At 44.5% G+C, this 26,915-nt stretch overlaps 2 protein-coding genes across 2 annotated transcripts; both read right to left on the bottom strand.

Annotated features, from left to right (window-relative positions):
• Positions 1 to 296: 296 nt before the first annotated feature.
• Positions 297 to 6,179, bottom strand: LOC115786922 (ras-related protein Rab-33B-like). The gene is made up of 3 exons (XM_030739429.1): positions 5,712 to 6,179; positions 852 to 1,030; positions 297 to 759 (listed from the first exon to the last, which is right to left on the bottom strand). The coding sequence occupies exons 1-3, from the start codon at positions 5,928 to 5,930 to the stop codon at positions 432 to 434; spliced, it is 726 nt and encodes a 241-aa protein (XP_030595289.1). The 5' UTR covers positions 5,931 to 6,179; the 3' UTR covers positions 297 to 431.
• A 3,189-nt stretch (positions 6,180 to 9,368) lies between these two features.
• Positions 9,369 to 25,876, bottom strand: naa15b (N-alpha-acetyltransferase 15, NatA auxiliary subunit b). The gene is made up of 20 exons (XM_030728984.1): positions 25,823 to 25,876; positions 19,031 to 19,115; positions 18,834 to 18,938; positions 17,130 to 17,287; positions 16,378 to 16,512; positions 14,948 to 15,101; positions 14,094 to 14,213; positions 13,899 to 13,994; positions 13,657 to 13,763; positions 13,280 to 13,352; positions 12,921 to 13,090; positions 12,670 to 12,822; positions 12,225 to 12,353; positions 11,915 to 12,128; positions 11,626 to 11,819; positions 11,434 to 11,542; positions 11,248 to 11,346; positions 10,970 to 11,113; positions 10,271 to 10,368; positions 9,369 to 9,851 (listed from the first exon to the last, which is right to left on the bottom strand). Exons 1-20 carry the CDS (start codon positions 25,874 to 25,876, stop codon positions 9,654 to 9,656), a joined length of 2,595 nt encoding a protein of 864 aa, XP_030584844.1. The 3' UTR covers positions 9,369 to 9,653.
• Between the last annotated feature and the right edge of the window lie 1,039 nt (positions 25,877 to 26,915).

Below are 26,915 nucleotides of genomic sequence, written 5' to 3'. Positions count from 1 at the left end.
CACAGATTTTAATTATTTTATTTATTCTTTTAAAAAAACCACTAAAAACCAGAAACGCTTGTTTCTAGAGTCCTCCTCCTGCCATGGTTTGCATATTCGTTCATCCATCACACACTTGTGTGTCCTCACTCATAGCTGCGGCAAAGCCTCCTCTCTCCTCGAGACACATTGTAGGAATTGAGTTACAGGAAGGAGAGAGGAGAGAGGAGACAAGGAGGCACAGAATAGGGAAATGAGCTGAGCCAGCGAGACCACACACGCTGACAATAAACAGCGTTGCTGCACTGAAAGGTCACGTGGATATTTACATTCACAGTATTTTATTTTGCAGCTATTGTAAACAATGAGATTACAAATGTACACAAAGTTTCCAAGTGGCACATTTCACCTTTTTAAGAGTTTAAGTTCTGTGTGGGAGCGACTGCATTTCCTCAGCAGCAGCTCGCCGCCTCCTTTTCGGCCTTCTTGTTAACGAGCTTGAAGGAGCCGCTGTACGCCAGGGAATTTGTTGTCGAAGGTTTCTTCAGTCTCTTCAGTTTGAGACCGACAGCGGTGACGATGTCCTCCACGTTATCCTGCTGATACAGCACCTGCCCCTCGCCTCGCCGTCCGCTCGTGCATTTCTTTGGCGGGTCCTTGGCGGACGTCTCAAAAAACATCATGCTGTGCGCTTTGGCGAAACTCGTCGCCCGTTCCTGGGTCACCTGGCTGTTGGTCCTACTGGTGTCACGGAGGTCGCTCTTATTCCCCACTAGGAATCTGAGAGGAGATGGGGAAAGTGACAAATGAGAAGGAAGAATTTGGGCCAAGATAAATAAACACTTTTGCATACAGAGAGCTGATGCGGATACCGTGGTATGTCTTGTCCCAGGCAGTGTTGCCGGCACTCTTCTATCCAGGAAGTCAGGCCAATGAAGCTGGCAGGGCAGGTGACGTCGTAAATGAAGAGCACCGCGTGGACGTTACGGTAGTAGTGCTGCACCATGGATTTACGAAAGCGCTCCTGTCCTGCTGTGTCCCACAGCTGGAGCTGATCGTGAGGAGGGGAAGTGAGAAAGGAAAGAAAGTGAGAGGCTGATTCTTCTCAAATGCTGGCACAGAGGACGGAGGACCAGAGAGGAAGTGTTGAAATGCTTTAAGCTCAGTGACATACACAGAGACGGACAATGACTCATCTCTGACAGGGAACCAAAAAAAAAAAAAAAAAAAGGACGGACAAGATCTTTAATCTTGTTTTTACAAAGTCAGATTTCTCTTCCAGGCTTTGTCAAAGTTTCCTTTAACAAAATCGACCTCAGTAGCGTAGTCCTCGTGTTCTCAGCATAAAGAAAAATAATAATAATCATCACATTTATACAAACAAAAATCCTGACAAAGAGACACACAAAGACACGGAGGAGACATGACACCCAAAGAATCCTGAACAGAAATCTATGCAGGAGCTCTGAAATGCTAAAGAAGGCAGCTGCCCCCCCCCCCCCCCCAAAGCCAGTCAGTAGCTGAAACAGGAAATGCATTAGACAATCATCCTATTGCACTGCACATCTCTCCACATTATCTTAGTGAAGACGGTGGGAAGTTTATTAATTTAACGTATCAGGGTTCACTGCAAGTGCAGCGTTTTGTTTGGTTCTCGTGTGGCGATGAGCTCGTGCTGCACTCTGGATTAATGAACGAAGCCGTGCTAAACTGTGCGCATGTCTAGCCTCATTTTGGTCCCAGTAAACACTGAAATTCAAGTTATGGCCCATTCAGCCACTGAGGGGCTTCAAATAACTGTGGATTCGGTCCGAGATGGCAAACAGGAGGGGCCTGTGGACCAGACCATCTCTATCTGGACCTCAATGCCCTGCTACTACCAATTTACCAGCCAGTTTATGTTCCTGCCCACATCTATGGCTACAAGCTGTGGGCAGTATCCCTCTGAAGGGTGCTGGTTCTTTCTTAGAGACGGGGGCTCTGTCATTCAGAGCTCAGAGTAGAGCTGCTACTCCTCCACATCAAAAGGAGCCAGCTAAGGTGGTTTGAGCTTCTGACCAGGATGCCTCCAGGATGGGGTGTTTCAGGCATACTGCACTGAGAGGAGACCCAGGATAAACTGGAGTGATCCTGCCTGTCAGATGGCTTGGGAATGTGTCAGTGTCCCCCTGGAAGAGCTGGAGGAGCTGAAAATGCCTGCTTCCCCGGGGACCTGGACCCAGTGACCGAAAAATAGATAAATAAGATGGATTGATAGATGCTTCATCACCAACCTAAGCAGTCGTGCATATCAGACTGCACATCAGAGCTGTCTGTGAGCACAGAAGCTGTTCAAACCTTCTGTTTGGGAGGGTCAACCAACCAGAAGAAAGTTGGCTTAAAGAGGCGGAGCTATAACTGCTTGTTCCAGACAGAAGAAGAACTGAAGGACAGAACCAAGGCCCAGCATGAAACAAATAAAGATTGTTTTGAATTGTGACTCATGCAAAGCTACTCTAGTGGAGCTCAAGAACACAAATATTAGCAGGTGCTCTTTAAAACATATTCTTACATTTGAAACCGTTCACTTCCTAAGACCTTTCAATCTAAAGGGCTGAGATGATGGGTCACAATCATATCAGAGCTTCTACTGGCCCAGTGATGATGTGGGTGTGAGGAATACATGATGATGCTGTGTGATTAGGTTTGTGAAATTCTGACCGCAGCATCTCTCACATATTTAAAATATGCCTGCCGCCCACACCACCAGGATTTCATCTTCACCTGCTGCGATGGAGCTGAGATTCAGTCTGAACAGACTTGGTTGAGACGGTAGCTTTAATAACCGTCTGCCTCTGAAGCTCTGAAATAATAATAATAATTTTGGAGCTGCTTATGAGAACATGAGGCTTGATTTGGACATGCCAGTGAGGCAGAGCTCACTCTGATTTCTCCTGATTCACCTGAGATTTTAAACTTGTTTACCTTTAAAGTGAAATGTTACCATAGACTGTACATAAAAGATGGAAGTACAGTAATGTTATAAAAAACTTAAGCTGAACATTTTCACTGTTGCCTTCTTGGTGTTTTGAAATCGGATGGGACAAGCTGTTTGTCAGTGAGCTTCCCCTGATTTGTCCTCATTTCTGACTAAAATAATAGTTTGTTTTTTTTTAATTAATACGACCTGAAACTAGTGATTGAGCCTTATCAGTAAAGTTTTTTACTGAGGTCGCAGAGAGGAAAGGAGTACAGGGCTGCTGTCATCTCAGTTAAGAGAATGGATGTGCAGCCGACAAATCTGCAGCTGAGGAAGGATTCCAGCACTTTGCTGAATCGATACCACGAAGAATTAAAGCAGTTCTTTAGGCAAAACAGGATTCGTCCCTGTACTAGCAAAGTGTACCTAATAAAGTGTCCAGTGAGTGTACAACACAAGACGAAAGGAGCGCTTCACATCAAAGAGAAATAAAATGCTAAAAAAGTAAATGAATTATCCTGATTATGTAGTTTTCATCATCGCTGAAATTAAAATTCGTCACCCACTGGTCATGAGGAACAATACAAGTTTACTGCGCGTCTCTGTGGGCCTCACAGAGCCGGTCCATCTCCTGTTTGTGGTTTTACTGGACTGCGTGACCCGCGAACTCAGTTTAAACTGAGATTATACTCGCTGGGCCTGAGACCCGACGCGTACAGACTGACTTCAGACATGATTTGACTGACTTTGTTGTGAACTTACAGTTTAAGATCCTGGGATGTTGTTAAATTGTATCACACACACACACACACACTGGTAACTAACTGCACCGCTAAGCAAAAAAAAAAAAAAAAACTAAAATCCTTATAAACAAATCCTGTCACCACTAGGGTTTAATATTTTTCCCGAAAATGACATGAATCAAATCCCGGGAAATGACGAGCCATTTCCCGGGAATCCCGGGAAAAAGTTTATTTATTTATTTATTTTAATTAGGCCTTCTGTAGCCTGTGTCGGCCTTAACCTATTGTGATATTGTAGAGGTAGCTTTCCAGCTATGTCCTGTTATGCCCAGTAGGGGGCAACGTTGGCTTGATTAACGCAATAAAACCTACATCTCGGCATTTGAGTGCTCGAGCTATGCGGTGTTGTATCGTTCCTCAACACTCCCTTAACAAATATAATTCAAATATTCCTCCATTGTACATGGAATTATACCAAGATATTTTACAACTGCTGGTGCAAAACAATACGGTTCATCTCCACAGCATTGATAATGGCTCAGCCACGCTGTCGTGGCGACATCTGTTACACTGTATCTCCACCAGTGGAACGCTGTAATAGTCATTGAAAAGTTAACTACCGTACTACACTATAATATGACATAACACAGGGCCTTGAGTAATGCACTACGACTTGGTCATTGCCATTCTGGCAACAGCAAATTTATAACACCGTGTCTGAGGGTTAAAGTAGGTTCGCTGTGAATCGTCTTTTGAAAAACTGGCCAATCCTTATAGCCTAAAAAATATACATTTTACTCAACTCCATTTTAAAAGCGAAATATGTTAAAGCAATCTATTTCATGATAATTTCTTCACACATTAGGCCCGTATCCTAATTCATGGTTGTTAGTAAGCGGCTGCAAACGAGGAAAAGAAACACTCGAAGTTAAACAGATATTTCTTTATTGTTCAGGGCAGGCATATTTTATAGGCTATATAATGCAATATAACAATATATAATAATATAAAATTATATAATACAAAATACCTTAGGGTAAACACATTGCCTACGATTTCAACAAATTAAAGAGGAAAAAAGTACAACTGTGTAATACCTCTATTAAAACGCTTGCGATGAAGGCTGAAGCCTTAAACGGAGGCTGAACGTGCCTGAAATGAAGAGTAATGCTTTTCGCATTAAACGAACCCTTCTCTCAATATTTCCTTTAAATTTAACATTCTGAAGCTTTCTTTTCTTTCTGAAAGTCAAATCGACGCGCGCGACTTTTTTCCCGGTTTCCCGTCTAACGTTTCCCGGGAAACGGGAAATGGTTCTGATCGCATTTCCCGGGAATCCCGGATCCCGGGATTAAACCCTAGTCACCACTGAGACGCACTTCCTGTATCATGTGGTCATTTCAAAACCCTCAGGAAGACAAACTGAAACCCGCATCTGAAACCCGCAAGTAAAAATAACGCAGTCCAGTCTCATTTCAGCACACACACACATCCTAACTGCTCCACGAAGAGAAAAACATCCTGATGCGTCTTCATGTGGTTGTAAACGCAGCGTGACTGGAATCAGACCTCAGATTTAGAGGCTGCCGCAGGTCTGCACACACAGCAGCTCTGCTGATTTTCTGCCATCCAGAGAATGCGTCCGTCATTCAGCCCGAGACAGATCACTGTGTGTCAATGCTGCAGAGCCACACTGCAGTGTCCACGCTTCACGACACACCCTGAGGCCATTAGGAGCTGTCAGAGGAGTCAAAGATGTAACAACATATAAAACACGAGGACTCAGAGGCCCGCTGACACGCGAGCGCTTTAGTGTTCCTCTTTGACCACTGGACGATTTTCTTTTTTCACGCAAACTGGACTCTCAGAAATTATTGCTCAACTTTCAGAAATGTAAAAAAATTAAAAGCTACAAGGGGCTTAATTGTGTTGATTTTCAAAATAAGAGTTGCAGCTGTGCGTAAAAGTTTCCGTTCAGCACAAATATTCTTTTTTTTTGCTTTCACTGGTGGATAATCTTCATCAGTTACCTTGATTTTCTCTCCATCGATTTCAAGCACTCTCTCGCGGAAATCCACGCCGATCGTGGCCTCCGCTCTGCAGGGGAACTCTCCGGCGCTCAGCCGGTGCGTGAGGCAGGTCTTACCCACCCCGGAGTCTCCAATCACAAGCACCTTGAATGTCCGACAGCGGGTTAGCAGTGAGGATACACTACCCAAAGAGCTGGAAAACTCGAGAGATGAATCCATTTGGTGCGAGTCCTTTAAGATAATAACAAAGCGCAGCGGGGGCGCGCTTGGCTGCCAACAGTGTCTGACCAAAACCTCTTCGTAAACTTTTCCAAAAACTCTCCACAGTGCTGCCCAGCGTGGGTGTGAGGAGGAGGACCTGGCGGCTCACTGTGGCAATGATTGGAGTCTGATGAGGGTGGAGAGTTCTTGGAGTGAACCCGAGGTCTCAGCTTCACGGCATGATTGGTTTATTTATTTACTTCACGACAGACGGGGGCATGGTGGTACCTTATTCTGTCAGCTGCTGCAAGAGGAAAAAAACAAAACAAAAACACTGACAGGTCACCGTCTTGTAATCAACACGCACGTCCACTGCTGCCTCCTCGTGGTGGATTTAAGTAAATCATGTTTCTGCCAGCAGCACCTCTGCATCCCACAGGATACCTGAATCATATCCATCAAGGTTGGTGGTTACTTTTAACGACGTTTCTTCATTTCCTTGCCAGTTATACTCAGTTATTGTATAAATGTTTATTATAAATATGAACTGTGGTGACATTTCGAAAACTATTGTATTGCAATTTTAGCATCTAAAATAGCTAAATGGTTGGTGACCATTGAAAATATGGACAGCTTTCTCTTAATAAGCACAAAAATAAAAAATAAATTTAGGGTCACAAAGGAAGCAACACACACACACACACACACACACACTCTGGAAACCTCCCCTTCCTCTTTAGCAGGTTAGTGAGAATCACACATTTCCTGATTTGTTCTGCAAATGCAAAATGACAAACATTGAAACTTTATTAAATCACAGTTTTAGGTTAAATCAGTGCTTTGAAAAAGTCTGCTGTCAGTGTGACTGATCAGACCGAAGGGAGGCAGTCAAGCTAAAAGGAGGTTTTTTAAAAGTTCTCTGTGCCTGGATGTTTTTTTTAACAATCATTTTGATGTTGTAGGAGTCAGTGGTGCAGTGGTGAACGTGGTCATCGCACACCAAGAAGGTCCCAGGTTCAAATCTGCCATCTGCGTGGAGTTCTCTGTGGCTGTGATGCTTCTGTCTGCGTACTCTGGCTTCCAAAGACGTGTCGGGCTACTTGGTGATTTTTAAACTGGCCGTCTCCCCATGCAGTCCTGTGCCTCCGACCCTTTCGCAGGGGGAACACTCAGATACGAAGTGGCTACCAGGACCCAATTCCAGGTTTTTCCTGCTGTGCATGCAAGTCTGTTACCTTACAGAAGTCTGTGCATTTTTCTGTTACTTTTGGCTATTTGATAAACAAAGAATAAAATTCCTGTTACAGTATTTTTTTTTTTACCGCAGTCCTGGTGAACTTCCTTTGGTTGGGAGGCCAAAACCTATTTGGTGTGCACGTCCATACTGTGTGACGTTTATTTACACTTAAGTGTAAATAAAGAAGCAGTTCAGAAATGAAAGGGAAACCCTAAAGCTGAAAAATTAAACCAACACAGAACAACAGGTTTTTTTTTTCCTAAGGGCCACATGATGCTGGCCCCAAAGGGTGAGTCAGTCCGTCCTCACACATTAAAAACTTCACAGCAGAAACAAACATGTTTACAGCAGGAAACATGCTTCAGTGGATAGTTTCCCTTTTCTAACAGCTGTGACTGGCATGAATTTCCTTACAGCTCATCCATCAGGATACTGGAGTTTGAGTCTTGGCCACTGTGCTGCTGCTTTGGAGTCACTGGACTGGATTTCTTCATGCTGTTGGTGCCTTTTGGAGTATTTTTAGTGGCTTATCTGACCAATAATGATGACTGTGTTACAGTGAAGTTCTAGTGCTTTATTAATCCTGTTATTCCATGGCAGAAATACAGCTGCAAGCTTTGGGATGCCCTCTCCCTTTCCCAACCAAACCAGGGAAATGTAAATACTGCTGCATTAAGGGGTTATTGGGAAATGTGCCCACTCTGCTTCACTGTTATTCAGGTGAACATTTCCTAAATACTCCCAAGTCTTCTTTTTTCTTAACAGCTGACACTATGAAGCACCAGCTGAAAATCCCAAAAGCCATTTTATTTTATTACTGAGACAGTTCTTGTGAAATAATCACACAGAACTCATTTTTCAAGGTTTGTGGATTTTCCTCCACCTCACACACAGCAGGTGCTGCACCTTCTTAACGTTTCTAAGCCCGCACCGGTGTTGGACTGCTTTACTTATTAGTCTGGAACAGCACACAAAGTGGCGACCCCTCCACACCAAACTGCAATCGGGCCCAGGTGTGCCCAAACCCGGTCCTCCTGAAAGCTTTACCTGACCCTGCAATGAAAACACGAGCAGCTCAGAGACGCTAACAAGCAACACTTTTTTTTTTTTTTTTTCCTGTTGGTTTTAATACAAAAATCCAGAGATATCATACATCACCATCTCAGAATTCATCTTTCACATTAGAACCAAAAATCAGAGGAAGAAGGGGAAGAAAAAAAAAAGACATTTGAAAAAAATGTGTGTGTGAGGGGGAGGGTGGTACAAAAGAAGTAAAACAGCTTCCAGATGTTCATCCGTTTACTCGCCTTTGTTCGCGTCTGTCATTTTGGCAATGGGGGCAGTGGATGTTGACTTCTAACCTTGAAGTTAGCAGAGAAGAAGATCCCTCTGAAAGTACTACAGGCTCGTAAACACTGTCACCAAAAGAGTCTTTGTACATCATGCAGATAAAACCATTTCTAACAGCAACAACACAAGTGACTCTGCCTCACCTGGAAAGCACCCTGCGCCAAACTCCTGCTCCGAAATGTACTGCATAAATAAAAGTGACTGCCCGCAGGCTCAGTGTAAGTAACCGCTTCGACCAGATCCTGAACAGATTATCATCAGTAAGAGTGTCTATGGTATTGCTTAGGTCTACCCATCTCTCTCAGAGCTATATAGAAAAGTTAAGAGTAGCTGTGTATTTGAAACAGAGCGCATCACACAATCTTTACAGTTTTTATTCTGTGCTACGAGTTGCTCCACGAGGACAGAGGGTTACATATTCCCATGTTGGACCTGGAACTGTGAGGGAAGCACTTTTTTTGGGGGTGGGGTGGGGGGTGGGGCTGTTCACATGTAAGGTGACTCTCTCTCCGGCGGTTTACTTGAGCGAGTGTCACAGCAGACACACAAACACCTGCGGTCGTCCTCGCTGTCCCGTAACGCTTCCTGCAGATCTGTCAGAGAGCAGACCCCCCCCCCCCCCCCCACCACTGACAGCCGTGCTCCATTTTCATTTAAATTAGCTTTGATTTTAAAATAAGAGGAGCAGAGTTTGCGATATGTTGGGAGTCACACTCGAGTGGTTGGTGGTGCTGTTATTAAATCAGAGGAAACCAGCACTCAGTTTCTCCTGATTCTTTATTTTCAAGCTCTGTTTTAAAAAAGTAAAATGGACGCTCCTATCTTCCCCCCCCCCCCCCCCCCCCCCCCCCCCCCCCCTCAGCCCCCTTTCCACCTACTCCTGTTTCCAACAAATACACAACCGCACACATGCACGCACACAAACACACTCCCTCAACACACACACACACACATACACACACAGAGTCCTGATTTTCACCCATGTGGGAGAGAGCCAAGCCGAGCCAGGTCAGACCCGATTGAGCTGAGCCCAAGGACGAAACACCCATTTTTCGCTTCCCGTGTCCGGCTCTACAAAATGGCTGCCACAGGCGTACCACAAGGCTCAGTGCTCGGCCCAGTTCCTTTTCTCATCTGCTGCTGCTCTGCTGTGCTCACATCTCGTTGGCCAGCTCCTCTGTTTCCGTGGAAACATCTCCGTTGGCGATCTTGGTGTTCTCCTCGTATCCGGGGGGCATGAAAGCTAGCGTGTAGGGATAAAGCTTGTGGCACTCGGCGCGGTATGACTCGCCGTGCTCCTTACAGTCGCCCAGGGCGCCGCTGCGAAGACACTCCAGGACCTCTGTGCAGATCTGAAGACGAGAAGGGCAGAAAGGAAAGAAAAGAAGCTTCATTCAGGGAGGGAATGGTGGACTGTTTATCACATCACCTCCTCTGAGATCAGTTTCCAGCACTGTATAATCGAGCTCAGCCAGGAAAAGGGTCCAACCCGGCCCACCGGGCGGCTTTTCAAGTGTGAAAATTGTAGTAAAGCCATCAGTGCCTTCAGTTTTTCCTTCCCTGTTTGAAGTGACGCCATCATTACCACACAGGAGTGAAAATGTAAAGAAGAAGCAAAATACTCTTGTAGTTTATGTTTCCAAAAATGCTGCACGTGCAACTTTTTTGCTTCTGCAGATCCATTATTTAGTGACGCTCGGGTTTCTGCTGTGTGGTGCAGTCAGTGCCGAAGGCCCGTCTGAGCCGGGAAACCCCCGACATGAACACGTACCTGTATGGTTCTGTTGTCCAGCGACTCATCCAGTGCAGTGGCCAGTTCTGCTGCTTTTGTTTGCATCGACGTGTCCAGATACACCATCATTTTAGCAGCTGCAGGCAGGAGAGAGGGGGTGAGTCTGTTTGCACTGCACATTTACATGGACAAATTTTGGTTCAGCCCAAAAGAGACGATATTTCTACGTTGAGAGGCTGGTTCACATAACTTTAAAAGGCACGTTTGAGGTTTAAGCCCTGTTTTTAAGGTTCAGGATAGGGGTAAGGTTGGAGTTGGGGATTTAGTTAAGACGATTAATTGTTAGGGTAAGAGGTAAGGCCATGCACTGTGAATCAGTGCCTTCACTGAGGTAGAACCGTCTGCATGCTGACTTCTGGATGCCTTTAAATACGTCGTACCTCATCTGTGATTATCTGACTCAAATCTAAAATATTTCCACAGTGAGACCAAGCAGACAGAAAAAACCTTAAATGCCAACAAAGCTTCAAAGATCAGCTTAAATCATCTGCAAACAGAGGCAGCGATATTCAGGCAGAACATTTGCTACTTTGGAAGTAACTGTTTCCAGGTCATTTCGAACCGCCTTAAATTCATTTTGTGAGACCAGCTCGTTAAGATTCAACAGATTTTACAGCTGATTATATTTTGGCTAAACTGAGCACCAAAGTATTGTAAGTGAGAGTCAAAGAGGCTTACCGGCCAGTCGATGCGGTATGGAGTTGGAGTGCTTGGTGAGGTAGGCCTGGTTGAAGCTCTTAGCATTGCTGTCTCCGAACAGCCGGGTGATCTCCTGCTTCAGCACCGTCCTGACCACCTCCGGAAGCTCCTTGCTCTCTGAAACTGCGAGGAAGGAATAGAAAGAAGACGATGGAAGGATGGGGGTGGAGGGAAGAAGAAGAGTAACAGGATAGAGGTGATTAGGAAGAAGCTCTAAAGCGGATGTGCTGACAGTTTAATGATGAATCCGCTCATACCTCCTTTAAAGAAGCGTACTAGACACTGGTGCAGCCATGGGTGGTGGGGGTCGATTGCCAAAGCTCTCTTCACTGACTGGAGCATCAACAGGTATTTTTCTGAAAGGAGAAGACAATAAATATGTGAAAGAAATGGGGGGGGGATACTGACGCAGTGCAAACAAACGATCACGCGTGTGCGACAACCTTTCCTGAAGTAGATCTCAAAGGCCAGCAGGTGGGTGTCGATCTTGTCTTTGACCAGATGTTTGAGAGGCGTCAGGAACTTGATGGCTTCTTCCAGTGGATTTTCTACCTGTAAAATCAAATGTACAAAACAAAGAAGTAAGAAACAAAAAGATGAAGCAGACCTGAACACTTCATGTACCCTCCACTAACCTTCACCAGCTTGTCAGGAATGAGCTCCTCTTTGGGCCCCCCGATCTCCTCGTCATCATCCTCCTTCTTCTTCTTCTGGTTCTTGAGCTGCTTCTCCTTCTCGGCATTCTTCTTCTCTTCCTCCAGCTGGGCCTTCTTCTGGGCTCGTCGCTGCTTGTTCCTCAGCTTCTTCAGCTCTTTGTCGGACAGGTTAGCTAGAGAAGTGAAGCCAAAAGTTGGGTCAATGCAGGCCTTTCCGCGATAAGAGCCCGGATGACTCAAAGCTGGATCTTTGCTCTGTGCCTCTTACCAGTGTCCGCCTGTAGCTCTTTGCTGTCATCAGTCAGGGGATTGTCGTGGAGGCTCAGGTAGATCTGGATGGCCGTGGTTGCAGCCTTATAGTAGAACGGGTGCATCCGGAGCACGTCCTCCAGTTTCAGTAGGTCCACGTAGGAGCGTAGCGTCATTTTCCTCATGCAGTAAGTGTGAAAATCAAACTGATCGTCTGTGATCTCCACAAAATGCTGTTGAGATTAAAACGGGTGAAGAAGAAATCGCTTTAACACGCGGGCACTTAGCGAGCACGTATTTTAGCTTAAATCAGGTCAGGAAAGGCTCACCCTTTCGATCTCGTGGCACTTCTTGAGGGCTTCGCCAAACTTGTTCATGGCTTTGTAGGCGAGAGCGCACTCAGTCTGGAACCACATGCACTGCATCTCGTTCAGGTTCTCCACTGCTGACGCGCCCTCCTGCACAAACACGAGATAAAGACTTGATCAAGCAGGGGCATGCTCATTCCTCATGTCAGTGTTGCTTCACTGGCAGTCACGTCCTCTTGCCACTACTGTAGCTGTCCATTCTTGGACTCTGGTAAAACTAACTGCATGCTATTCATGAGGTCAACAGTGTCCCACCGATGGACCACATTAAAACCCCTTTAAAAACCACATTTAATCTAATTATATATCATACATGAGGGTCACGAGATCTGATTGTACTCATCACTTGCTGACATTTTGTTTTGACATTTTTTGGTCAGCTGTCACCGCGCACAGCTTCTCTTACCCGTGTGAACTTGGAGCACATTTCCTCGGCCTCTTTGATCATTCCCGCCTTCAGCATGTACTTGGCACACTTGGAGTTGATGAATCTGTCAGCGGTGTCCAGGGCCTGGGCCTCATCCATCCACTGGGCAGCCTCTCTGATGTTGCCAGCATGCTGCAGGGGTGAAAAAGGGTCATAACTCAAGACCACCGCCGCAGCAGAACTACGCGTCTAAAATAGCAAACAATCGCACACAGAGATGCAAGCACTACCTTGTAAATCTTGGCTTTGATAAGGAAGAGCTCGATGAGCGTAGGCGTGCTATCAATGGCGGCGTTGATATATTCGAGAGCCAGTGTCTGCTGGCCGATCATGTCATAGTGCTGCGCCAGGAAGTACTGCACCCAGAGCAATGTGGTTGGAGGCTCCTCCTTCCCGTCATCTGGAACAGCACAAGCAGAGCCCTTCGTTAGGATTGGATCGAAACGACTGCGACACGGACACATAAATTCATCGCTGGTTTAACTTAGTCTCGTCTGTTGGGATGCAATAACTGGAGCAAAATAAAGATGAGCACGGAGGAAGTAAAGATCAGGCTCATCATCTTGAGCTTACAAAATGTTCTCCTCACCATTCTGGCTGAACATTCGGCAGCTTTTTAATGAGGTTTCATAGCTGACCACCAGTTCCTCTATGATTGACACCTGCAGAGACGAAGAGGACAAAGTAAGGATCTCTCGATATTCTTACAACAGTGGATGCTCGTTTTAAACATGAGCGAAGTTCAAAAAAAGGCCTCAGACTGATCTAAACGCTCAATCCAAAAGGGAACGAGCTAAAAACATCGTTTCAAAGGAGGAGTTCAGAGGCTTCACCGAGGCCCAGCATAAGACACACAAGGATTACTGTGAATTATGAATCATGCAAAGCTATTCCAAAAATAAAAATGTGGAGCTGGAAATAAGCCTCTTTGAGACAGTAACTGTGGTTTGAATTTAGCCCAGTCACCTTTTCTTTGTCGTTGTACAGCGATTTGAGTGTGGTGAAGACCGGCGGGCAGCCTTTACTAAAGTTCATCCTCAGATACCTGTCCAGACACTCTCTGAACTTCTCACCTGCAAAGAAAGCAAAAAAAAAAAAAGACAAAGTAAAATAAAGTTAATCTCTACTGTGCAGCTTTAACTCAAATAGGGAATGCTAAAGCTTCTTTTATTCTGACATGCATGATTTAGCAGAAATGACCTTCATACCAGAGAGGAAGTTGAGGGGCAGCCGGCGAGGCACCAGCCCTTTGGGAAATTTCTCCCAGGCTTCTTCGTAGATTTTGTACCTCTCCTCTACAGTGCCTGGAAGAAATTAAAAAACGCACAAGAATTCAGCCTTTAGCTTCACAGCCAATGTGGATATTTTAGCGGTCGGTGACGACGAGGCTGCTCGGGCCATACTTGGTTTTAGGGCCTTCTCCAGGCCGTGGTAATAGGACCAGTTCTCCGGGTTCCTCTCCAGCATGCGATGGTAGACTTCTGTTGCTTCATCCAGACGCTCCAACTTCAACAGTAACTCTCCTGCAGAAAAATGTGCGCGTCAAAGAGGAAAGATTGTTCAACATTTCAAGACAAGAGGAGAAGAAAACTCATGGCTGTCCGGACAAAACGTCTGCGCTCAGGAATTTAATTAACCTCAGAATGCAGCCAGGAGCTATAACCGTATAACACCTGTACGGAAGTCATTACATTGGCTTCCAATTAGTTTTAGGATTTATATTTACATTTTAATTAGTTAATGCCCTGCATGGTCTTAGACCTCTCTGACAGGCTGGGAACCAGCTCCACCCCTCAGGTCACCTGGATCAGCCTGATTTTAGCCTTCATGCTGGAAAAAAAACCTAACAAATCAAATAAGGTGTGATCCAAAATAATCAGATTTAAGACCAAAATAATAATATCCACATCCTAATTATCATTTTATTTTTGATTGTTGTAGCCGTGTCAGTTCAGCTAGTGCTGATTTTACTTAATCACGTCTGAACATGCTAAGAGTTGAGTGTCTACCTGCATCGTTATTAAACCCCAATAACTCAAAGGATATAGTTTGACATCTTTGTATTCATTGAAAATAGAAATGAAATCAGTTTTTGCACATTAATTAATTAACTAAGTTTTTACAGCTGTGGTAACTTTGTGCCGTCACTGTGAATGAAACGTGCTCTATAAATAAAGTTTTGCTTGTTTGGTGGAGCTACTTTGGTACAGATGTGTGTGCGCTTCCATGTATTAACAGAGGCTCTGCGGTGACCCACCTCGCGTCTCCTCCACCGCCAGTTTGTCACAGATCTGCTTTTCGTAGTTGGACAGATGCTCGAGGGCCTCCTTGTGCAAACCTGCTTCTCTCAGCACCTGGTTCTGGTAGAGCAGCAGCTCGCTGTACTCGTAGTCCACTTTGTCTGGAGACGTCTGAAGAGACCACACGAAGAACAACAGACTCCTGTGAGTGACATTTTGTACCAGGCATGCATGACTGAAAACCTCAAACACCCGCCAGGAGGATTCTGGTCACTGTGCTTTTCGGGAAACTCTGAATTATTCAGTGTGTGTGTGTGTGTGTGCACGCTCACACCAGCTCACTGTATTACACAGATGGCACAAAGACAGGAAGCAGGCTGGTCTTATCAGGAGCACGCCAGAGTGAAAGAGTGTGAGCGCTGCTGCTGTTGAGACCAACGCAGAGACGACAGAAAAACACCCACCGGCTGGGAAGCTACAAAGCACTCACTGTAACTCAGCGAGTCCGACATTTACAGCGTCACGAGTAAGCCTGTTATTCATCAAAGTGCAGTGCAGAGCAGTGCATGGTGTCTGCAGTACACAAAATACTTCACATCCATAGCTTTCAAGCTTCTTTAGTGGCAGGTTCTCCAACTTTTTCCACAAACTTTCCGAGCAGCAGGATTTATCGTCCAGCACTGGTGTGCGTTTGTGTACCGTCCCTGCTGTGTAGACACAAAAACTGCAGGAACTATGGAGACGGACTCGGGCACAGTGCTTTCACAAGCCTACAGCGTGTAGCCTAATCAGTGTTCACCGACTGAATGACGCTGAATATTCACCACAAAGAAGGAAAAAAGTAGAAACTAGCAGCACAAACAGCAGCTCCGGTGGACAGTTTGAAAGGACCAACAACGGCACAAATGTTACGAAGAGCAGCAGCACTTGGCCACGACTTTTCAGCCTACACTCACAAACCACCCCCAGCATGATTTTAGGACTTTATACTGAAGTATCTTAAGGACCAACTGGCTGTAACCGCTACCTTTAATGGATGGATAAGATGGTCTTCATCGGGGGTCTTACAGCTTAAGCAAAGTTAGATTCATAACTTTTTTTAAACGCCACTTAAAAACACACTTTTGGACAAAAATTTAAGAGAAAAACTACAAATATTCTTTAAGGACAGAGAGGCAGGTTGAGGTTGGAGTTTGCACCGACTCCTGTCGTGCCAGCTTTGAGCCATTTTCTATACAAATACATGGCTTGTCTGCATTTGCAGTACTGGGCTCTGCAGAGCTGCAGTCTCAGCCAAATATTTGGTTTTCACTTAATTTGCACTTAACACTGCATCTCACTACTAGCTAGCTAATCTGGGGTCTTAATTTTTTTTTTTTTTGGTAAGATTCTGGCTTCAGGAACCCCGTTTATGTAAGAGAAATGCTAAACAGTCCTCGTGTCTAACCTGTTGTGTTTTCCTGAACTCCTCAATGATCTTTGCTGCCATCTCGTAGTCTTCCAGGAGGTGATAGGCGATGGCATAGCCGATCCAGGAGGCCCGCTGGGCTGGACGCAGCTGCAACAGCTGGTACCGCGTCTCCTGTAGAAAGAGAAGGTGTCAGCGTGGGGTTAATTTGACATCAGGGTGGAAAAATGTGGTCTCTGTAGCCCAAATGATCTCAAACCTGAAACCACTGCTAGGAAGGCAAACAAGGAGAAAGTGACTGTGCTGACTCATGGCAGTGACACCAGGATGTTGCTAGCTGGCTCAGGGAGAACTAAAATTAACACCTAATACACTCTGACTGGGAGCCCCTCCCTTTCCTCTCATCCATAGTTTTCAATCCTTTCAGCCAGACTTTCCTCTTGCCATTTCATACCTCTCACTATAAAAGCATCTAAATCCCAGGAGAGCTGTTCTACATTGTGAAGACTGACTGCAACCTGATATCTGAATGCTGATTCGCCCAGTCCTCTCTAAATCAGCGCCTCGACGAGGCAGGGCGTCAGACGGAAGTGTGCGCTTCTGTTCAGGAAAGCTCTTTCCTACAAATTATCCGAGGAACACTTTTCTAAAAGTTCGCCATCTTTAAAATATATCGCCTGTGGTCAAACTTTTCACCAAAACCTCCCAGCTTTTTGATCAAGAACATCTCAATTAATATTTAAAGAGATATAAATAATCCTCCTCTGCTCCCCCCCCGGGGCAGTGCTCACCCTGTAGCCCTCCAGGTCTCTCATCTGGATCTGCAGCAGGGACAGGTCTCGGAGGATCTGCAGGTTGTCCTTGTCCCACTTGAGAGCATTGCGGTAACACTTGATGGCCTCATCGTACTTCTTATCCGAGCGCTGCAATAAACCGTATACGTGCCAGCCTGGGGTGAGGGACAGTTAAGGAAGATACACAACACGCTTCTTATGATGCAATCAAACAAGTTGTTTAAAAAACAAAAAAAAAGGGCACGTAAAAAGTGTCAGAGTGGAGAATCACAGTCCAGTGGATCTCTTGCGGTTGAACTCAGTGATGTGAATTTATCAAAATCTGGTTTCAGGCCAAAGGGAAGCCCGGCAGGACTTCACTGCGACCTGCTAGCAAAGACAACCTTTCAATATAAATACACAACAATGGTGAAAGTGTGCTTTGCATAAGTAAACACATTTATATCAGTTTTATAAATTAACAGGGAGATCAAAAGTGAGATTAAAAGAGTTTGGTTGAGATGAAGAATATTGTTCATATGTGCTTATTAATGTGAAAATAAAAATACTGCTGCCCCAAGTTCGAGGAGGGTAAATGCTATTCTCAAGCCCTTTGTCATTAAACCTGTCTGTGTGTCTGTGCTGGGAACTGACCTCGTGTCAGCCCTAAGCATCAGCAGTTTTTGTATTTAAGATTTAAGACATGAGCTAAATTCCAGCTAGTACATCCCATCAAACTGCTTTTATTATTATAAGATAACATATATTTTGAGGCCTTTCGTTAGTGTTTATTTTAGACATCTTAATGAATTTTAAAGAGCCTGTCGACACCCTGTCAATTTATTACAACTAACATAGAAGCTGTTGTTTAAATCCATGTTTTACCTGTTTGCACTTTTTCCCCCTTTCACATAAAGGCTGCTTCCAGTGTTGCATTCACGTGTCCCAACAATCAGTGAACATTACGAGCTGAGCATCCCTGAAACCCCCACCCCCCCCCCCACCCCCCACCCCTCTGCAGGGGCTTAAAAAAAAGAGCCTTAAAACAGAGTTGTAATAATTATGGCAGTCTACAGTTCCTGCAGTGCAAACAAAGGGGGGTGGGGGGTGGGGGGTGGGGGTATTACCTGGGACAGTAACTATGTATGAAGAAGTTCTTGGTGTCCAAACATTGTCTCAACATTTGTTCAAATACTACTAGCACTAGTCTCTGTGCTTTTTATCCAGCAACAAGGAAAGACTAATAAGAGTAAAGTATATCTATACCAATAACGAATGTTTCTGATGCTGTTCAATTCAGCCTTCATCTCTAATGTGGCTGAACTATCAATCATAACTCTAAGCTCATGCAACAGGTAACGCCATGATTTAAAATCCTAATTTGCTGCAAAGCCTCTGCTCTTTAAAGGACGACACTTCCTGTATCTGCACACATGCTGCAAAACAGACACTGTGGGGTCAGAAACATACACTGGATAAGGAATAACTGAGGAAGGTAAAGAGATGGCAGTGTGTGTGTGTTGAGAGATCCTCTGTGGGGCTTATGCTGAGTGCTCATGGTGCTCTTCTGCACAACGCGAGGCACCTCGAGGTCCTTTTAACATCTCACAAACACACATTTTTCAACCGTTCTGCAAAAAAAGACACTGAGAAACGTTCAAAGTGACACCCGCTCAGCCCCGAGCACATCTCGTGAGGATGTAACGCCGTGTATAAGGATACAGACGTGGCTCTTGAGGTCGTTGCGCAGGCCTCTTCTCACCAGGTCGTACGCCTCCTCCTTCTTCCCTAAACAGTTCAGAGTCAAGCCCTTCATTGCCAGAGTCTCTGCAGCAAGAAAAGGATGCATTACGTGAGCGAAGAATTTATATGGATTTTTTTTTTCCCGTTCTCCATACATCTGCGTGTTTGCTGCTTACCTCCGTGCTCGGCAAACTTGGGATTGGACAGGATCTGTTTGCAGAACTTGAGCCCATTTCTGTACTGTTTGTGTTCGTAACATCGCTGCGAGGGGAAGGACAGAGAGAAACATTAGGGCAAAGTGACTTTAAAGCAGGTCAGCCCTGTGTGTTACACCTTTCTACACACACACACACACACACACACACACACACACACACACACACACACACACACACACACACACACACACACACACACACACACACACACACACACACACACACACACACACACACACACACAGCTTAGTTCATCCAGGATATGGATTTTTCAAATATCGCTATATTGGTGCATGGACAGAACATTTTTTTTTCTCCAAGTAAATTCTGTTTAAAATGAAAGGAAATCCACTCAATTCAAAAGACAAGATCCTTGTTTTATTAAAAGCAGAGTAATTCCATAATTTTCCCAAAGTCTGTGAGTAATCACTACTGCCCAAAATAATTGTGATTAAGATTCTCGGATCAAATCATACGCAGGGTTTTTCCTGCACTGAGCATTTTCTGGCGTCCTCCCCAAAGTCATTTTAGCCAGCGCCAAAGAAAAACCGTGAGCACCATTTGAGAACTAAATAAATATTACAAATGTGTTTAATCACACACAGCGGTATTAAACATAAGTATAGCGTCTAGCTTCCAGCAGTCAGCTCCTCTTATCTACAGCTGCTGTATGAGCCAGCTAAGCTGCAGTGTTTGACTTTTCTATCGCTCGTGGTTCGAGCGCTCCGCAGGAAACGGTCACAGCCCAGATTCTCCGGGCAGCTTTATCAGCAGAAGACCACAGGGCTGCAAACACTTATTTCTGCGTGACACACGCCTTTGCATTGTTTAAGCACCAGTGCGGGTCCAGGTATCAGAGGAAGTGAGGAGCCAGTGGACTAATTTTTAATTCCAACAGGAATGTTCTCACAACAGCCGGGAAACCCGTTTGTATTTTGAGTCCTTCCTTCGGTTTGTTCTCTCCTGATATTTAATGCTGACAGTGATGCTTTCTTTTAGTTAAATCAAAGCTCAGTATTTGATCATGCAGCACTTAAGCGTAATCTATTTAATAATAGCGATGAATACCGTCTGCTCATTGGAGTCTAATGTGCATTTAGTGCCACGGGCAGTCACCACCAAAAGGCCCGTCTGAGCCAGGAAAAGCCTGTTATCAATACCACGATACACTGAAATAAAAGATACAAACTACTGGTCACACTGCCCAGCACTGTGTGCACTGCACACTTAAAGATCTTGAGCAACAAATTATTGGGATGTCCGCACTCGAAAGTTGTAGTCATAAACTACGAGAGGCTCCCTGTCTTACTGCAGTCATTGTTCTTTGCATCTACAGTTTCCTTCCAAAAACATGAAAACTCTGCACGCTGGTTGCATTAAGCACGCAGCCGCTCGGTCAGCAGAAACCCACCTCTGTTTTTAAGCTGATCACTGGTGGTCAGAGGAGACTGTGTGTGTGTGAGGGAGGCAGGAAGAGTTAAGCTGGCAGATGGCACCGCGTTGTACCACCAGCAGCTCCACAAACAGTGAAAAAAAAAAACAAGATGACGTCAACGTCACGTATGGGTGCCAAGGTCGGTTACGAAATTAAGTAATTCACTGTTGAACTATGCAGATGGTTACAGGGAGCTGGAGGACACAAAGAAACAGGCTCATGTCCTGCCTGCTGCTGGACTGCAAGGCTCCATCTTCATACTGTACTTGAAATTAACTCTATTAAAAAGGTCAGTTTGACTAAATTTGAGCATGCCGGTACAAAAACAGCTGTTCAGAGGTGTAACAGATGTCGAGCTTATCCTGCATAAATCTGTTTTTTTAAAACCCTGAAAAAAAAATGGACTCAGGCCATTATTTTAGGAGGGTGATGATATGGAGGCGTTCTTGTTCTTGTATCTACATTCATGACTTCGTCTTCATGCTGGAAGTGGGGATTAAATAAACCCACCTGGTTTCTCCCTACTATCTTCACCTGTGTGCCGCACAAATATTAACTGTGTTCAGCCGCCGATTGTTTTACGATAAACAGAGTGGGATATGTAGAGCGCTCCTTTATTATAAATCTAAGTATTTACTGCCCTTTACAGACAGCTCAGTTTGTCCCAGTGCGGCACAGCTATGTGGCACCTCACAGCCCCCCCCTTTAGTGGTAACCCCAGAGCAAATCACTTTGTTTAATAAACGCATTTAAAGGAAGAGCAGCAAGTCTGTGCAAAACCAATTACTGAGCTAGCTGTCTGCAGCTTTTGCTCTTTACTGGGCTGATTACTCACAGCAGTGATCAATATCTCCTACATTTTGATCCCAAACTGCACAGGCAGCCACCTCAGGCCCTTGACTTCAGTCGGATGTGCAGGAGCCTTTGAATGAATGCGATACGACTGGAACTGGAAAAGCTGAAATTCTGTCGGCTTTCGGTGCAAACAGCCCGAGGATCCACGGCTCAGTTTTGCAACACATGACATCACCCCATTAAAAAAGAATCATAAGCAAAAGCAGTGAAGCTTGAAACACATGCGCGTGGATCCTGGACGGTGCACACCGTTTCATCTGTACGCTTAACTCCATCGTGTAAAAGAGCCAGATCGTGTCTGTAGAAGAGTTTTGAACGACATTAAAACTTGACTTTATACAACACAAAAGACTGAAGCCAAGTTTTGTTTCATTCGATATTTTGACACCAAGATGTTGTGTTTTTAATGCAAATGTACATCAGTTATTGGTCTCCTCAATTACTAATAATTGGCATTGTTTGTTTGTGGGTGGATCAACAAGCCAAAACTCAGAAGTCTGTGCTTTACAGTTGGTTTTTAATAAAGGCTAATTGTCTTTCTAGTAAAAGGAGAAATCTCAAACTTTCCTAGAAGTGAAACTGGAGTGGACAATTATGATTTCTCCTTTGGAAATCTAAGAGAAAAAAATGTAACATAAGCCAGAGCGAAGGGCCCAATGTTTGGTATGGATTTAGAGAAATAAAGTCAAGAATGCATTAGGCTTCCTCTAACCAATGCCAGACTGAAGTGGGTATTAAACACAGAGCACTACACACCAGTAAAAACAGAAGTACAGCCAGTCTTTATTTCTGCATAAAACAATGTTTTAAATGAGACATTTCATGTGTACTTCATGTAAATTTAGCAACATTAACGCCATCAGCTGTGCTTATCGAGCATATTCTCTACCAAAATACCCCCCCCCCCCCCCCCCCCCCCCCCACACACACACACACACACACACACACACACACACACTAACTTACAGAGAGAGCCCGTCAGAGTCGCGGCTGAGCTGCGAGGAGCTCCAAGCACCAACATTAGATTTCAAATTAAAATCACAGTGGAGAGGAAAGCAGTGACGAGGAAGACCCAACTCACAGGAGTTACTTCTCACTCAGTGCTGGGGTCTGAACTCCCCATCATTACAGATGGAGCCCTCAGAAAAACAGCAATCATTAGTAAACGCACTAAACCATAGTCTTTCCCTTAAACACAAAAGTACTACCTATAACGAAGCCAAAGAAGATCAGACAAAGCACTTCAGCAGTTTGTTGAACTCTATGAACCTTTCACCATCGCTGGTGACAGAGCTCTGTTGCTCACACACGATTAATAATTTAGATTACTGTAATTAGTGAAGTATCAGTGGATGGATATCAGCCGGAAAGCTAAAACTGTACTCAGCCCTAACATTTGCCCGGTTCTTTACTTTTTCCCTTTCGGCCTGTAGCTCTACTCAGTCGTTCAGTCTGTTTTCATACATGTAAGAAGCCTCTCCTCCACTCTTCACATGCCCTCACCAAACACAAACACCCTCCTGTTTTCTCTCCTTTGATGATGATGATGATGGGTGAGGCTGCTCTTCCCACACAATAATTTCATATTTGATATGAAGAAACCCAGGGCAGATTTTTATTATGAATCTCATAACAATATTAACTTAATGCATTAATGGGGTAATGAACTAAATATCACCTTGATTGGTGACCTATTGATTATCACTGAGATGGTTGTTCATTGGGTCCATCCTACTCCCAGGTATTTTTGGGTGTTTGGGCCATACATCACACAATTTGGAGGTTGGACAGCGCTACTTTAACAGATATCCGAAATCCCCTCCTGACCCTGTGGCAATGGTATCAGTTACTGAGATCTCAAAGGGGCTCCAGGAACACCAGACTATGGAGAAGAGCATCCTCCCTTACTCTAACAACCCTAGAAATACTTATGCATAAGTCTCTGGGCTGAATGCATTACAAACCCCCACATGCAGCAGCTTCTATACCTGAAAAGTGCAGATAAGGGTCATCAAAGTGTCGTAGCACAAAGAATATATGCTTGCCACAGCTGCATCATCTTTCTGCAATGCACTTGTTAGATGCAATGCACTGTCCTGCAAATTCAGAAGAATTTGTAGAACTGCAATGAACCTGTAATGAAAACCATTAAGTTTACAGGCACAAAGTCCAATTAGGTTAGGAAGAAGAAGAGTGTGTCTGTGCATCCTGAAACCACAAAATGGAAACTTATCCACGTCAACTGTCATTCAAAAGCTAGAGGACTGCCAACTTCCAAAAATGCACTTGGGAATCCGCTCTGGGAAAGCAATAATAAAGAGGGGTGTGGTCCGCTCCTGACAGAGAGGGGCAAACCTTACATCACGTCCCTGCAGCAGCAGGAGGATTAATAACAGTAATTTCATTCCGGTTTTTCTACATCACCACCAAATTAAGTTCTTGCTAACTGTGAAAAAATTGCAACGTTTATCTCACTTTATTACAGAGTTTCTACTTAAAACGATGTTCACAGTAGGAGAAATGTTTACCGCGATTGGACAAAGTTAAAGACTGCATTGCACAAAGTATAACAAGAATGTCTCTACTTGTTAAGTGATGATGTAACCACTGTTTCTAAATTAAGCTTCTACTGTGCTCAATGTGACTCCTATCGCCTCTCTCTCCTTTTTGTTAATTGACCGGAGCCCTCAAAAACTAATCAGCTGTCATTTTCATCCCCTTTGGCTTTTTGTTAGTGCCATTTAAAGACTCACGGTCACCTAGGCAGCAAATTTAGTTTTTATAAAAATCCACGTGCTATAGTGTCGAGCTGTTTGCTTTCTTTTTCCCACAAATAATTAAGCCAGAATGTAAATGCTCTTTTTTTATGAATGCCAATGTTAAACTTTAGAATAATACCTGTGAGAGAAACCACACTGATCCCTTTATTGGATTGTTTTCAACTTTCAGTGGTGGCTCAGTGGTAATGAAGCTGAATTTACCCAGAAATGGTTCATGACTTCAGACTTAACAAGCAGACACTCAGCAAGTCGGTGATAGTTCTTTCTGCATTTTCCTGCCTTAAAAAACATCTAAATATCAACTTTTATAATTGATACCCAATTTTTATTGTTGCACAAGTTTTCCCTTTTTTTTTTTTTTTGGACATGGTAAGTATGTAGTTTCTGTTTGTTTTTTTTTTTTTTACAATCAATTTTACTATAAATGATTGTCAGCAGTTCCAGGAAAAGCTATACACCCACTCAGGAATGCAACAAGTAAAGCCACTAACTTCCCAAGTTCAGGTGCAGATCTCACAGGGTTGTTTTCTGTGCCAGAGCTACACAGACTGCCAAACACTCAAATAAACACCCACTAAGTCCCAGCTGAGCCCCTGCCTTTCAAAACAATTATGTTTATCTGATCCAGTTTGTGACGCTGAAGTCTCCACAGTTCCTGGAAAGTGTGTTATTAAATGGCCATGCAGCGGTGTTTAGTGATACACAGCGACAGGCACCGGGCATGGCGGCGGCGGGCGGGGGAGAAAAGAGGACTTATTTCGCATGCAGCTCATAGAAAGTTAACGCCAAATCCTAAAAAATACTGTGACGAAGCTTAACTCGTATGTGTTTAATCACACTTATGGCCCACATAATACTACGCGCAGATAGGACATAAACAACCCAGAGATGGAGGAGCTCACACACGGGAGAAAGGGAGGGATGGAGCAGCAGCCCTGCGGGCCTGCAGATTTGCTGACACGGTCACACCGGTCCCCCCCGAGCTTGCAGTGGGTTTTAGACATCAAACACACCCACGTCGACCTATGCCAACCTCTAAGGTTGATGGTGGCGGAGCCTGCACGCCCCCCAACTCAGAGGTTACAACTGACATTTGTTTAGAGTCTTATAAACCAGGATGTCTAGCTAGGTAGCGTTAGCCGATTAAGTAACGCCAGGTGGCCTGCAAGCAGGTCAGCATGGTACACACCTGACAAGGCAAACACAATTCGGCTACGAGGACAGCAGCTTTGCGTTCAGCTAGTTACTAAAATGCCATAACATTCACAAAACTGAGTGAGAAGCCAAGTAAGTGCAAGCTAACTCCACAGCACACGCGGCTAACGAGTTAGCCGTCGCTGAAAGAAGCGCTAACCTGCTGTTCCCAGTGCTGCGGCCTGTCGCAGAGAAACCGGGAACACCGACTCTTTAACCCGCCATCTAGGTGCTACAGTATCATTTAATCACATTGGACCCATCCATAGGAATAACATCAAAGTCACGAACAACCATTTGGGTTCTGCACCGCAGTGACAGCGCACATCAGGGGCCAGGCTAGCCGAGCTAACCTCATTCAATGATGCCATTTTGCTAGCAGGCTAACCGCTACCAGCCGTAGAGCTCTGGCGGACACCGGAGCGCAGCCGACCGAGCTCCAAAGTCGGCGGCTGTCGCTGGGCAACCTCTTAAAAACCAACTCACCAAGATCCTCTTGAAGAGAGCGTTCTCCTTCGGCGGCAAAGTAACTGTCGGCATGGTTGCAGGTGAGATCAGTTTCCCCCCTCGACCTCAGCACATGTAGCTAAAGTTAGCCCGGGTAGTCAAGACGAGTTGAGCGCTGTTTTTTTTTTTTTGGCCCTGGCTCGCCTGCTTCGGCCTCTCCGCTCGATTGCTCCGTTTTCTCTTTTCACTCACTTCCTCCTCAGAGACGGAAGCGCCGACAGCTTCCGAAATGGCGGTGAGTGACGGCTGAGGACGGCCGCCCTGAAATGTTCCGGAGAAATAAAGTTTACAGTCTCGTTCAAGCGTCTCTTAATGCATAATACATGTAAGATAATCTGGGCCACTCTACAGTTGCAGGAATTTGAAAGTAACCCACGCACAAAATGCTAAAACACACTTTTTTGTGTGTAAATCACACTTGTCCTGAGACGAAATGTAAGGCCAGTTTTTAAAAAAGTATTTCCAAAATATTATTTAAAATACTAAATAGCTCTTGAGGTACGGAACCTTGTTTCCGCCACAAAAAAAAAAAGAAAAAAAAAAGCCATGTATAACTCGAAATTTCACTTATGGAAGGCACTTTTTTTGTTTTGGTTTTTTAGTGGCAGAAACAAGCTTCCCTATTTGAGAACCTCATAAACGGCAGTTTTTTTTCTCGTCTTGATGACCAAATTGCATATCAAATATAACAATTAAAATAAGTTCTAACCCACTTTGTTGTTTTGATTTTGCTGGCATGTCTCTTATAATTGTTACAAACAGAACAGTAATTATGCCCTGCAAGTTGTGTCTGTTTAGCTGGAAGCGGAAGAGACAAAACAGTGAGTGACACGACAAAGAGAAAGTGATATGATCAGTAGACATTTCTATAACTACATTTACTCTCACAGTCCATTACTTTCCACAGCTGCACCTTTTTCTGAGAAAACACTATAAGCACTGATTTGCAACCCTGTTACTATATATATATATAACAAACACTGCAAACGTATGTTACAAATATATAAAATATCACATTTATCCCATTCAATTAATTTTTTTAATATAAATCATTTACGTTGTAAGGTAAGGA

Source organism: Archocentrus centrarchus, chromosome 1 (genome assembly GCF_007364275.1).
Source record: "Archocentrus centrarchus isolate MPI-CPG fArcCen1 chromosome 1, fArcCen1, whole genome shotgun sequence".
In the NCBI taxonomy this organism is placed as follows: Eukaryota; Metazoa; Chordata; class Actinopteri; order Cichliformes; family Cichlidae; genus Archocentrus; species Archocentrus centrarchus.
Note: the sequence above shows the minus strand (reverse complement) of the source record. Positions and strands in the feature narration are given on the sequence as shown.